We start from the raw sequence: 14,263 nt of genomic DNA on the forward strand, positions 1-14,263 counted from the left end.
TAGAAGACATGGCTGTCTGTTGAGTCATTTCCATTGGATAGTAAATCTATACTGACTATACAAGCTGTACACTGACTACTCTAAGTCACATCTGTTCCTTTGGTCTTGTCAGTTGAGAAGATATAATAAACCGGTTGCTGAAATGCGAGGGGTGCAGTCACTGTTGTGAGATACTGTGCTGCACAGTCACTCCCCAGCAAGCATCTGCTGACCTTTAACCTCATCTAATTTTCAACCAATCCGACGTACCGAGTCTGCCATTCATATTTAGCGCTGCTATCACTGGCAAGAGAGCATGTTGACACTGGCCGATGAAGGATAGCAAGCGAGAAGGGGAAAGACTCATAGAGATAGAGATTAATTTAATGCCTTTGGAAAGAGGGCAGGAAATGGCAACTAAATACTCTCATGAGATTCTAAGCACAAAAAAAAGCTGCTATAACGTAATAAGATCTTAAAATCGCCCATGTGGATATTTCCGTGAGACAACTATAATAAACCTTGTTGACTTTATGCGATTTGACGACTGGGAAATTCCTTCCCAGAGTGAGAAAATTAAATCGTTGGAAGAAAACGTGAATACATTAATAGCAGTAGCAGGCAGCCGTTCCAGCCAATCACAGTGCACATTTTTGTGGCGTTTCGAACATATACGTCATCATGCTAATGAGCGTTAATTGTCCCAAAGTGGTCAAAGCAGCATTCCCTGTCTTGCTGCTTCCTGGCTAAATCATAATTTAACTGTCAAGAGACGCGGAGGTCCCCACAGTGGGGCCTTCACCACCCCAAGTGGAGAAACAACCACACGCCTAATGCGACTGACAGCGACAGCACCACAGGTTATCAACATCAGCATTTCATTCACTATGATGCTTATATCATATTACACTAAGTGCAATGGGAGACTTAAAAAATAAATATATAAAACAAACACCAGCGTTTCCTCACAGTGGGAGGCCCTTCATCCCCGACGTAAACCTCTGGGTAACAATCTGGATGTTCAGTACACAGCAGGCCTGATGGATTGCTCATGTGCCTGACAACAGACATGCAGTTTTAGAAAACAATACTGCACTCACCGATGCAGGCGTGTACACGGACGGTCAGCTGGGTTCGTAATATTACACTGTGCTTTTTCCCTCTGCACCTAAAAGGAAGGAGGAATACTTGTTTAAGTGCATGGAGGAAAAAAGACATCATATTCTACCTCTTTTTATGATTGGTAGGCTGTGAAAAAAGAAAAAATACATACTTAAAAAACACGTAATAAAATTTTTGACACAATTTCAACTAAATTCACAATATGGATGCTGATCATGTGATAAACCTACGTTAGCGTGGCAAAACAACACCCAATGCCCCTATGCTGATGGCTATCCGACCCTCGAGGATGGCATCTGCAGACACAACACACTCATCTCCACATACCGACAATATACACACATATTTTCCACAAGTGAAAACAAAATGAGTACGTAACGGGAAGGTATGATGGTATTTTGAGAATAAATCAAATTTCCTCTGCTCGCCCCGTAGCTGTTATCATCAAACCTGGTGCTAATCTTTGACTCCCATCAGCTCCTGGTATTCCCAGCCAAGCAGGGAAAGCACTGACGTGATAACAAGTTGTTTTGAACTACTTTACAGCAAAAGGCTAACTCGACCTGCTTAGATGCATTTTGATAACGCCACTGTCTAATGGTCATGGTTTATTTGCTTCGCACATGCTTAAGTGCCACAGGTTTACAGTTACACACTACTCCCCGAAAAACGTGATTTTCTGGGAAATCAATTAATTTTGCTTTTTCTCAAGGTGCTACACTTCCCTTCTCACACTTTGAAAAACTCCTACCCATCATGAATGATTGTTTATTTATCACAATATAACACACGGTGTGTGTTGATACCATTGTCGTTGCAGTGGATCCTGCATACTTGCGATTCAGCAAATACCCCGCATATTTGCGGCTTTTTTTTTTTTTATATTTTTATTTTTCTCTCCCCAAATAGGCTGTTTTTTTTTCTGCAGAAAACACCTCATTCACTGTTTAAAAAGCCCACAAGTGTTACATGATTATGTCTTTATGGCTTCACTGATAACGTCACGCGTTGAGATTTCGCTCTGTTCGGCGGTCCTTGAACGCACCACAGTTGCTGTGAGATGCAAAAATGAAACTTGTAATATACAACTTCGACACTGTGCCCACATTTTACTCCTACATTTTCAAATTTAATAATAATAATAATTATTATTATTATTGTTATTATAAAATGCGTTTAATAAATGTGAGGCTTATTGAAGAAAGACGGGGAGGGTTCTGGAGCTAAATCTAGTGTCTAAAATAGACATTTTCATGGGCGTATCATTACTCCTACTTTTTTGCCATTTGCTGGTGGCTCTGGAATGTACAGTATTGGCAAAATATCATGATAATATAATTTTAGAATTTTTGATTGAATTATCATATTTTCATATTTCATATTTATCATATTTTCATGGCGATATGAGAAAAAGTTGAATTTTGTATTTAATTGTGATTCATTCTGACCCACTTCCCTTCTTCAGACACATAAACCGTGATGTGCTGTAGATTGTTTTCTTTCAATAATATATAAGTAAACGTCAATATTATGAACAAAACCTGTCTTTTTGAAGGCTTACAATATATTGTGACATATTTTCACTTCCAACGTGCAATATTTACCATAAATGTTATGCCCATCACCTTTGCCTGTGTTTACTGTCAACGTGTCAACTGGAAACATGTGAAAAAGTCTGCCAAGGTTGTGTTTGTTAGGTGTCAGGATTAGGCAACAACTACTTGGCCTACAACTACTTTGTTGGTGTGAGGCTAAATTTGTTGAATTTTGCCACTCGCTTTTCAAGTGTTGATCATCCTCAGTTGCTCTTGTCGGCCGTTCAGCCCTTACCTGCCCTTGTGCTCTGTTTAGCTTTCTCTCATTGTGTGATTAACCTACTTTTTTACCTTAGTTTGAAGTCATTCAAGTTAAGTGTCATCTGAGTTTTTGCTTTTTTTCCTGCTTTTGAGACTTTCACCTTGCTCCTACCTCAGTAGTTTTTGTGTTTTCCAGAATAAAACCTGTAAATTGCTTTGACCACCCTGCTGTTAGCAAAAAGATATACTGTGTAAAGATAGCTGTAAGGCTGATATAGTAAATGTTGATTAGACAATTCCTTTTTGACACTCCATCAACAACATTTATCCAACAGAGGGAGGACAAGCTGAGGAAAGACACATCCATCTCATCTCAAACCTGTGTGTTGTTTTCAGGTCAAACCCAACCCAGAGTATGACTCAATGCCTTCTGTCACTTCATTGTGATCTTCGCAAAACAAAAAAGACACACACACACACTTTGACGAGCTGACACACAGACAAATCCAATCCAACCAGTTGCCCCAGATCGCAGTCGCTTAAGAAACCCACGCCTTCACCTGTCCATCATCTGGAGGCATAGCTGACAAAGTACACACAACACACACGTAAGCTCTGTGGGTCCTCCATCGCTCATTCCACAGCCGCCGGCACCTAAAGACACTGCGAGGTTGCTTAAGTAGGACATTTTTATACATCCTCCAAGTTTTACAATCATTAGACAAATGGTCAGTGACTTATGTGCAAGTTCCGTGCCGTCAAAATCACATGCAAGACTGAAAAGACATTTTTCTTGATGGAGGCCATCAACCAATCTTGCTCAAGCTTTACGGACATGTGCTTGTAACCCCTCGAAACTTCGAAACTCCCCTCTACCAAATTTCATGATGATTCAGCTAGATACCCTAAAGTTGCAGTGGTTGTTTTTGTAGATCGCATTGAGCTGTGTGAGAAATTTAAAGTCAATTCGACTCATTGGATCAAACTTTGATGAAAGAAAAAGGACAGAAATGAGCTCGAGTGAAAGCATGACTGTTAGAACAGTGTTTCATACTTTCCATGAATTCCAGACAAATCTATGAACCGGCTTATGGTTCTTTCCTATTGTATAAGAATTGGGAAAATGTGTGTGTTCGAAGGGAGATTTATTATTTTTTGTCTCAAACGATGACAGGTGTTTCGTTGCCATGAATCTCACCCTGTGTCGTCCTGCTGGAAGCCCTCCAGCTCGTCCCTTTGCTCGGCCAGAGAAGACTCCAGATCCAGGTAGGTGCCATTGTGGGAAAGTTGTAGAGCACAATCGTCGAGCTAAGGGAAAGAAGACAAATCTTTGAATATGAGGCTTGATACATGTACTCAATGAAAATTGACTGGGATTTATTTGAGGTTTCTAATAACTGAGTACAGTGGAACCTTGGTTAGCGTCATTAATTCGTTCCGGAAGGTCCAACTCTAACCGAAATGGACGCTAACCAAATCAATTTTTTCATGTAAATCCACAAAACACGTTTTAAGAGTCTTACAATTCTAGTTTTACATTGAGAAAACAATTCAAAATGCATATAAATACATAGAAATGATGAATGAACATTTAAGGTTACTTTTACCTTCATTGAAAACGTGATTCTTGATGTGACTGTTCCCAAAGACACAATGTGGCAGCGAGATAACCATCCGCTACACCACTTTCCTGTTTTGCGCTGAGATATCTCTTGAATTTAATAGCGTTTCTCACCTCAATAACCCAAAATCGAGCCAACAAAAGTTGCAAGTACCAGCATTTTGATAAACAAGGTGAGAAACATCATTGAATTCAAGAAATAACCCACGATAAAACCGTGTGGTGTCTTGTTGCCACGTCATGTCTTTGGGAACAGTCACGTCTTCAGTGAAGGTAGACGTAACGTTAAATGTTCACTTATCCCTTTCATTGGTCATTTGTATGCATTTAGAATTGTTTTATGCATATACAACTATAAAAAAAACATGTTTTGTGTTTACATTTTTGAGAGTCAACCACTGATGACATCATAGACGTGCGACATAGCTGACCAACAGTTCCGGGTGCCAATCTGTTAGTAAGCTAAAATAATAATGCTCATCCTGATGATTCATTTGCATGCGATAGCAACAAGAAACCCTTTCAAGTTATGACTCTCTTGCATGTTTGCATGTTTCACACCCTGTAAAGTGAAAGAGATTTCCGTCTGGGGGTTTTCGACATGAGTGTAAACAGTAGGAGGGCCCTTTGTGATGTGGCTTTGCTTTAAGACACAAGGGAATTAACTTGTTGGTTGTTACTAATAAAGGCAGTAGAACATAAAACTAAAACATGCACGGAACACAGTGAGAGTGTTTACGGTGTACCTTTTATTAAACATTCGGCCTGTCTAAAAACCCAGCGAATGCAGCCCTGACATCTGTTATTGCTCGATCTGAGGTAACAGTGCAGAAGACTGTGCGTCAGAGTCGCTCCACTACATTGTTGTAACTCGATACCCTGTAGAGTTTGAGACCAGGTGCATGAGAATATATATCTGTACACGACTGGCATTGACGTTTATGAGCACGGTCACAAGTCGATAGCAGGTGCTACCAACTGTCCCGGTGACTACACAATAAGCTACATCGAGGACGGTACACAATGAACGCACCTCCATTCAGGATGGGTTTACACGACAACAACCTTTTTTCTCTGTTTTTTTATTTTTGAATTCTCCATTTACACGGACCAGCAAAAACGCTGTAATGTCCATGCCAGGCCAGTAGTCGGCGCCATCTCTTTGTAACAACACTCCCTATTTGAAGATATTTCAGTATTTACACGGAAACAAAACGTGTTGAAGTCAAAATAAGCAGCAGATACGGCTGGGGATAGAGATTGTATATATATTCACGGGATGTTTAATGGGCCCCTATTGTGCAAAATTGACTTTTAAATGATGCCGCACGGTGGTCTAGTGGTTAGCATGTTTGCCACACAGTCAGGAGATCTGGAAGATCTGGGTTTGGGTATCTCTGTGTGGAGTCTGCATGTTCTGTCTGTGTGTGGGTTTTCTTCGGGTACTCCGGTTTCTCCCACATTCCAAAAATAAGCATGTTAGGTCAATTGGTTACTGTAAATTGTCCATTGGTATGAATGTGAGTGTGAATGGTTGTCTGCCCTGCGACTGGCTGGCGACCAGTCCAGGCTGTACCCCGCCTCTCGCACAAAGTCAGCTCCAGCATGCCCTCGCGACCGTAGTGGGGATAAACGGCATAGAGAATGACTGAATGAATGAATGATGCTGTAAAAGTAATATGCGTAATATCACTTCTGAGAGAAGAGGCGCTTTTGAAGTTCTGGGTTTTCATGACGTCATGAAGGAAATACCTTCTTCCTCATGGACGCGATACCACCTCTGACCCGGCAGTGGTTAGCGAGCCTTGTGTGTACCCCCCACCACAGCCTTGTCAAAAAGCAGGCTTCGCTTAAAACCTGGAGCTCTGCCAACAATCCGTCAGTCAGCTAAAGACATGGGAGCTGTAAGTTTGATTCATTTTTTTTTCTTCAAAAGAAAAAAAGTTACTGACAGAGGTAATAAAGTTTAATAATGAACTTTTATGACAATGTCAATCAAATCTGAGTGTTAGAATCATTTCAAAGGTCAAATGTATACCGAATGTTTATTGCATTACTGTTTTGAAATGAACCATGAGTCAAAAGCGTTGAGTTAGCATTTAGCACCTGTGTGCTATCAGTGGCTTTGACCTGGAATGGTCCCTGGCGTGTCCTGCCAAACTGCCCCCGCGTCATGACGACACACTCGGACCAGAGAGCAGAGATCACAAGACCTGCTCTGGGCACTCTCTTGTCTTTCCCTCCCTTTGCACTTGGAAACAGAGACGGCCAGTCGGACGGACTCGCGGCATAAATATAACCCTGCTATATTTATCTGAGGCTGCACACACACACACACACACACACACACACACACAATCAAGAGCTCAAGGGTAGGTGTGTCCCTGAGGGTCTGGGAGTTGAATGGAGACTGTGATTGTCATCCATTTGCCTTGTTAGAAGCCGTAGATTATTCCAGATCCGACAGCATGAGCCAGCCGAGGTTCTCATTCCAGTTCCTCTCATCTAACCATTTTAATCTGAGCCAAATCCTAATCCAACAACAGGGGGAAAAAGGCAAAACATGGGACAGTAAATAATCAGACACAACCTTGATTAAAAATACAGTCAGTAAAGCAGATTAAAAAGACATTTGTAGCCACGTTTCCTTGTTTGATGCCAATTTCCGCGTCAAGTTGTGTACCTGGTGCTTGGTAATTATAGACTGCTACACTCACAGTAATTGCTACCACTGTCATCACAACATAAGCATGCTGCTATACTAGTTTGAGCAATTAAAGGCTCAATTCCCTGCTCGTTGTTAGATGTACGCATTGTTTGCTTGTGATTAAAAATCCTCACGCTGTTATGGCTCGCACATTTCGTGCCATGTGCCTTGTGAGATTTGCTACGTCTGAGGTTTGTTTGACCAAGTGGAGGGGAGGGGTGTTGGGGGTGTTAATCACGTCCTGCCCCACTGCCCCAATTTGGAAAAAGACAAAAAGCGTTTCTTGTGCCCAATCCGTCCCCTTGTCATTATTCAGCACTTTTATCGCCGCTTTCATTCCACAAATACCTCCCAGGCACTTTTACTCTTTTTATAGCCGCTTTCTTTATCTCATTGAATCCTCCAATCTGTCCAAACACCATCACCTCCAACTCTTTGCCTCATTTATCTTGCACAGCCTCCATCATTTAAAAACTGCTTAGACGAGTGAAACTAATAACCCGACGTCAATCCGGAGGGTCTCACTTTCCGAGCTCAGCTCCAGTAGCAACTGCATGGGTCCCAGAAACACTTAGAAGCAAGTATTCCTTACACTCATTTAATCAAACTCTCCCCGAAGTGGAGAAGCCGGGAGAAAAAGGGGAGTAATTATTTCCATGTTAGAATAACACAAAGCTTGCTTGTGTTCACCGCAACCCCCCCTTATGTAACTCGGAGGATGACTTTTGAAGAACAATCAGAGCTGCTCTCTAAAGGGAGAACTGGGTCGGGTGTGTCGAACAGATCTATTCAAACACACAATGTTGCTTTAATATGTGGTAATTAAATTAAGGGAGCTACCACATGGGTTGTAAGATGAGTGACAGAGTGAAACTAACATTATTTAGCAGTTCAGGGATTGACACATACTGAAAACAAACAATATTTGTGTAATTTCAGCAGTTTGTTGACAATGGTGTTTCGGCGCCTGAAAACACAAACATTTGAAGTCTTGAGGGGATGTTATTGTGTTCGGGTAATGGCGGGAAACATCTGTGAACTACAGTATCTCACAAGAGTGAATACAACCCTCACAAATCAGCAACCAAGGTACACCATACAGAAACGAAACTTAGACATACTGTACTTACAGGGGTGGTATCGCAGAACAGACTTATACTATCCACTGACAGTGACTCAACACACAGCCATTATTGTATAAATAGATGGCAACACAAGTGAAGATAATTGTGTCTTGCCTACAATGAAGCACATCTGGGGCGGCACGGGTGATGCCGGCACTGGGGAGCTGCGGTTCATGAAGGGAAAACATGAATTCCAACATTCCAACTGAAGCAGGGCAGGAGCCCCTCCCTTGGAAAACTGGGCCGTATGGCAGTTTTTCAAAAATGGTAACAAGCCCAAACACACCTCCAAGATGGCAAGTGCATTGCTGAAGAAGCTAAAGGTGGAGGTGATGGAGTGGCCAAGTATGTCTCCTCCACACCTGTACCCAATTGAGCACCTGTCTGGCATCGTCAAGCGGAAAGAAGTTGGACTGCAAGGTGTCTAACATCCACCAGCCCCATCAGTGTGCTCATGGAGGAGTGGAAGAGGGTTCCAGGAACAACCTGTGCAGGTCTTCTGAATTCCATGCCCAAGAGGATAAGATAACAAAGGCGCTCACATGACATATTGACATTTTGGACACAGTTTGGACGTCTTCACTGTGTGAACTACTCACTTGTCTTGCCAGCTATTTAGACAATAGTTGTATGTGTTCAGTCATTTTCAGTGCATAGTAAATATAGTATTGTCCCTTTACAACATTGTTGACAACTTTGCGTTTTTACTTAGTTGTTGTCATGTTAATGTACTCGAATCCCTGCAGTGTTTGAGTGCATGCATGGTTAGAGAGGTGGAAGACAAAAGATGGGGGTGGGAAGAGGTCAGGAAAACCATGGCACCCAAAGTGAGAAGAACAAAGTGTTGCAGGCATCCGGGCCTCGGCCACAGGAATTCTGGGACAAGTGACCTATACTTTATGTGTAACCCGGCTGGCCATGCAAAGAGTCACAACATAATAATACAGTAGGCTTTTCTGAGAGAAGGGTGCACAAGAGGTTAGCCTACTTGAACAAAGTTTTGCCAAAGTGCAGTTTTAACTGACTGTTTAAGCAGCATTTTCTAATAACATTAGCTTTGCAATCTGACAGTGGGGGGGGGAGAAAGTGCAACTTTTCAGTTCCATCCCTATAATCTAAACTCCAGTATCCAGTTGCCGTTGCACACAAATTGCACAACACAAGCCATCGTTGCCATCTGTGCATGTAAAGGTTGTAATCATAAGCTTTTCTGTGCTGCGGGCCATTTTTCATTTGTTTTGCGGCTTTTAAATACGGGGCGGCTCAACGTGGACCGGTCTGGAAAACCGCTTTGCTGTCGAAAGTCGGTTTAACTGTCTGTGCATGTCACTTTTTAAGAAAATATACACCTCCAAATTGTTTTCTTTACCTTGCAGTTAAGACAAGGTCATAGCGGAATATGTGAGCGCCTTGAAGGAATTTTTGTTTTGGATGCTGAACTTGGCATCTTCCCCCTTTTTTTTTTTTTTCCATTTTCACAAGCCCATCATAAACTGACAGTGACCACTACACACCTGTGTGTCAGGCTATTTGTTGGGCTCATGAACGTGTTGACCGTCTTGTGCAGATAAATGAGGCAGCTGGGGGGGATATGACGAGTTGCACTAACAATGTCCGCCTGAGCACCTGTCACTGTGGCACAATATACACTGACTGACAATAATAATAAAAAACATCTCAGATTTCCACTAAAATATTACCATATGACCGTGTTTCAAAGGGAAATGTATGCAACCTCCCAGATTTAGATTGAAATGAAATATACCGTAAAGCAAATGCAAACCATGAGTGAAGGGACACATTTTCTGCTGCACGCTGTAAGATTGCAGGCCAACTGTGTTTCACCCCCCCAGGCTGGGAGGACCAATCACTTGGTGCTGCATGTGCTCTCCAAATAGGCTCTGGGTGGCCAGCATGGAGGTTTATTTGGAATTGAAGGTTGCAAAATAACCTCAGTGAGTCACAGTGGAACTTATTTAGCTAAGAGTCCAGGAAAAAACAAAAACATCACAAAAAATATGCTATTTTATTACTGTATATATTACAAATAACATTTTTAGAAATACCATAGCATAATATATTGTCAATATATTTAATATTATTTAATACAACTGTAGTAGTCCACAAAATTGAGTAATGATGCTAATATAATCAGTGCAACACCTAAAGATCATAACCTCTTTCACTTGTTTTGCAAGTGTCCAAATCAACAAAACAAAAAATGCACATTTGTAAATATATGGGTTTTATTTATATATTTTATGTAACCGTTTCAATAATTATTAAAAACAAGGTTTATGTATTAAAATATATTGTAAATGTTATTATTAATATTTAATACTATTGTGGCAATTACATTTATTTAAAAAAAAGGCCTACAACATTGCCAAAGGTGCCAATATCGTCATTTTCTCACCAGAAGATGATAGAGTTATAGATCAACATGTTGCTATGATATGCTGTGATGTACGAACGAGCACTAATTTACTTTGTATTTTTGTCTCAGCAACATCTCTAAGCATTAAAGTATAACTTTTGTAGGAAAGGTCCTACCTTACGCGGCATTAAAGTATAACTTTTGTAGGAAAGGTCCTACCTTATGCGGAGCCTTGAGGAGCCTGTGGACGCCTGCGAGCTGGTTGATGAGTGGGATGTCCTCCCTGAAGGTGTACAGCGGTGGTCTGGTCGGTTCTGGAAAGTTGGTGCTGTTGAATGGATCTGTGTCGTCTAAAAACTGAACCCTGCAGACAAACGTGGCCATGGTGCATCCATGCAAGTGGCTCCACTGGGGAAGAGAGGGTATAGGGACTGCCCGGTTCCTGGAGCTGTTCACCGGCTCTCCTGGTAACTAACAAACAAACTTTCGTCGTCAAGTGCGGTCAGGATCAACGCAGCGAATGTCGTGGTAGGCTTGAGCCTGGTGAGATGGCGCACTTTTTTGTCTTGTCCTCCTTGCTTCTGCTGGAGCTTTTTGGACTGTCTTGTTTTATTCTGGGAGAGGCAGGTGGCCAGCAAAGGGGACGTAGGCGGACTCCAGCAGCCTGGTGCCGGAGAGTGTCTGTCTGACACTGACAGCCGCTCCACTGTCTGTCTGAGTCCCACTAAATCCTCCCCCCTCTCACACCCCCATATCTATTTTCCTCTCAGCCTCATCTCTCTCCTCCCCTCCGATCACTGGCCCGGCTTAGCAGCACTTGGCGTTATACATGGGACATAATATTGTATCATCAATATGCACAGCTATAATGCAATACAAAAATAAGGAAAAGTAAAGCATGCAATTGCAAAAAAAAAAAATTAAAATCAATAATCATAATCTAACTTGATTAATATATATTTAAATCATTAAAATGACATGAAAACATTTAACAGTAAACGTCCAAAGATGTTTACTGGCCAACCGCAGCCACCATTGTACAATATATATTTTTTTGTCAATTAAACATCCTTTAAAAGGTATAGAAAGTCTTACTGTGCAATGTTAAACAATGGCACCCCCTAATGGTCAGTACATGTAATTGCATGCAATAGTAGTTAGAGGAGCGTTCCTCGCGCAACCACAGTACACTTCGTACGTGTAACCATCAGTTAAATTTCATTGACTTGATTATTAAACATGGGTGAGTTAATATTATTTTTTAATGGTTGTGATCAAATATATCGAGTGGCATGGTAGTTTTTAGTGTTCAAAGTTTCAGAATCATTGGACACATGGTCAGTGACTTATGTATGCACAATTAGTTGCTTGCTCGTGCCCCTGCAAAGTTTTTTCGACCAATCGTGCTCATATTTTACATACACGTGCGTGTCAGTGCCCTGAAGGTGTGTGCCCAATTTTACGTCGATTCGGTTTGATGTTGCTAAAGGTACATTAGGTGTTTCATAAAGCGCATTGAGCTGTGTGAGAAATTTCAAGTCAATTCAACGTTGAGGGCTTTGTCAGGAACATCATAGCACGGGCAACACTGTATAGGCGCATGTTTTGACAGTGTTTGACCCTTCAGTGTTCAGTGTTTCGGGAGTAGTACACAAATACTGTACACACAGTTGCAACATTTTTGTTCTTGTAAAATTCCACTTATAACTAGTCAAGTGCTGTTCCTCTATTTCACTCAAATGTTTTTTTGTTTTTTTTTTATGATTGACCCACTAGACTTAAATGACGTTTTTGTTAGTGTTGGTGAGCAAGCCAATGAATCCCATTTACTCCCCGGGAGGTTAGGCTAGTGTCCTCAATTGCAGACAGTAAAGCGTTGTAAAGCATTTTGTATGAAAGCTCTATAAAAGTGCACTACTTTTACGAGTGAGTGTATCCCGAGAGCCGTTGGCGTGTGCGTGCACCTGTAAACACCATCTGTGCTTGAGCTGAAGATGAAAATGGACCACTGGAGTACCTAAACACAACTTGACTCCGATTGGTTATGCGTGTGAAGCTCAATCTTGGACTTCCTGTCCATGCACACTTACTACTATTGCTATTGGAAGTACCAACTGATAAACCATCTTTAGATACACATGCTCACCTTTAACCCACCAAGCAGAAAACCTGTAGTCACACGCCGCAGCAGCTCTTCATAAAGCTCGGCTGAAGTGTACTGTAGTGTGGTAAACAGGGCCCCAACATGACACCACTCAAGTAAAATAATCATTTAAACAGATTGCAATTTGATGTCACCGTTGTCTTATCAGCTGATTTCCATCTCCGCTATCTAAAATAACACACACACAAAACATGATGAGAGCAAAACGAACTTTCAGCCTTGACTTGACTCCACATGCATAGTCATACCTGATAATGAAAGACAATAAAAACTCCCTTTTTGTTGAAGGGTTGGGAGACAACAAAAAAAAAACATTCCTTGCGATAATACATACATTACATTTGCCATGAGGTCCTATCAGCCAAGTTATCTGCGTTTACCTTGGTGTGTCCACAGGGTGCAATTATGGTCCACGCTCTTATGCTGTGGGAATAGAAGCGTATCCTGCACTTGTACTTGGTCTTTTCCAGTTACTACGGAAGGGCATCGTAAGTGGCTGGGTGGCAACAAACAATCTCATGTCAAGCACAGGACTATTCGACTAAATTGTTCTGGGTGGGGGTCACATTTTCACATTAATTGTCTTTTTACCTTTAGTTAAAGGTCCTCTATTTGACAGGAGCTGTTTTTAAGGACCTACTTCAAAAACATTATTCAAAGATCCTCTGTGTGACAGGTGTGTTAAAATATCTGATTTATGGGCCGGATTTGGCCCACGGCTGCCAGTTGAATAACGTCACCTAATGCATGAATGCTCCCATATGACGTCTTGTATGACCATTTATCATCATGATAGTAAATCAATATCATAACTTTAACGTAAAAACGTCTATTTTGCCGTGATTTCACACGTGACAAAAGTTATTATCGTAGCTTGGCTGAGATAATCTAATCAAAGTACAATGGTTCAAAAATGGTTAGCTTAGCAGAGTTTAGAACAGCAGTCCTCATTGACATACACAGGATGGAAGCAACCATACTTGCCTGCATGGCTTCTGAAATTCCCTTACTTTTTTAATGTATTAGTCATTTCATACCCATTTTGGATATAAAATGACATATGCCGCTAACGCTCCAGCAGTTTACTTTACAGACTGTGACAAATAGTTTAAATTAGGTCTACTACCACTTGGGTTACCTCTATGGGGAAAAAAATAACATTATGTGACATGATGAGTGCCTTATCAGTGTGGATACATGTAAAGAAAATCATAATGTTTAATAAGATGACGCTTAGTCGTGACTCTCTTTATAACCTCAAACCAGCTCGTACTGTAAACAGTTTTCTCCTTCAGTCGTTTGTCGGTCGCCTATCACGTAGTAATATGCATTACTGCCCCCATCAGGAAGTAAGTGGAACTGTATACACGTCT

General features: G+C 41.4%; 1 protein-coding gene across 8 annotated transcripts in view; it reads right to left on the minus strand.

The window, feature by feature from the left end:
• fhod3a (formin homology 2 domain containing 3a) overlaps window positions 1-14,154 on the minus strand; it is a 46,841-nt gene extending 32,687 nt beyond the window's left edge. For 2 of the 8 annotated variants that reach the window (XM_054764019.1, XM_054764017.1), the window contains exons 1-4: window positions 10,946-11,472; window positions 4,096-4,205; window positions 1,332-1,397; window positions 1,080-1,147 (exon numbers count right to left, since the gene is read on the minus strand). In XM_054764019.1, the coding sequence (XP_054619994.1) occupies window positions 1,080-1,147; window positions 1,332-1,397; window positions 4,096-4,205; window positions 10,946-11,110 (409 nt within the window). In that variant the 5' untranslated portion in view covers window positions 11,111-11,472. Of the gene's footprint in view, window positions 1-1,079; window positions 1,148-1,331; window positions 1,398-4,095; window positions 4,206-10,945; window positions 11,543-12,872 lie in introns of those variants that run through there. The other 6 variants (XM_054764013.1, XM_054764015.1, XM_054764016.1 and 3 more) reach the window with 6 other exon arrangements.
• Between the last annotated feature and the right edge of the window lie 109 nt (window positions 14,155-14,263).

Source organism: Dunckerocampus dactyliophorus, chromosome 20 (genome assembly GCF_027744805.1).
Source record: "Dunckerocampus dactyliophorus isolate RoL2022-P2 chromosome 20, RoL_Ddac_1.1, whole genome shotgun sequence".
Taxonomy (NCBI): Eukaryota; Metazoa; Chordata; class Actinopteri; order Syngnathiformes; family Syngnathidae; genus Dunckerocampus; species Dunckerocampus dactyliophorus.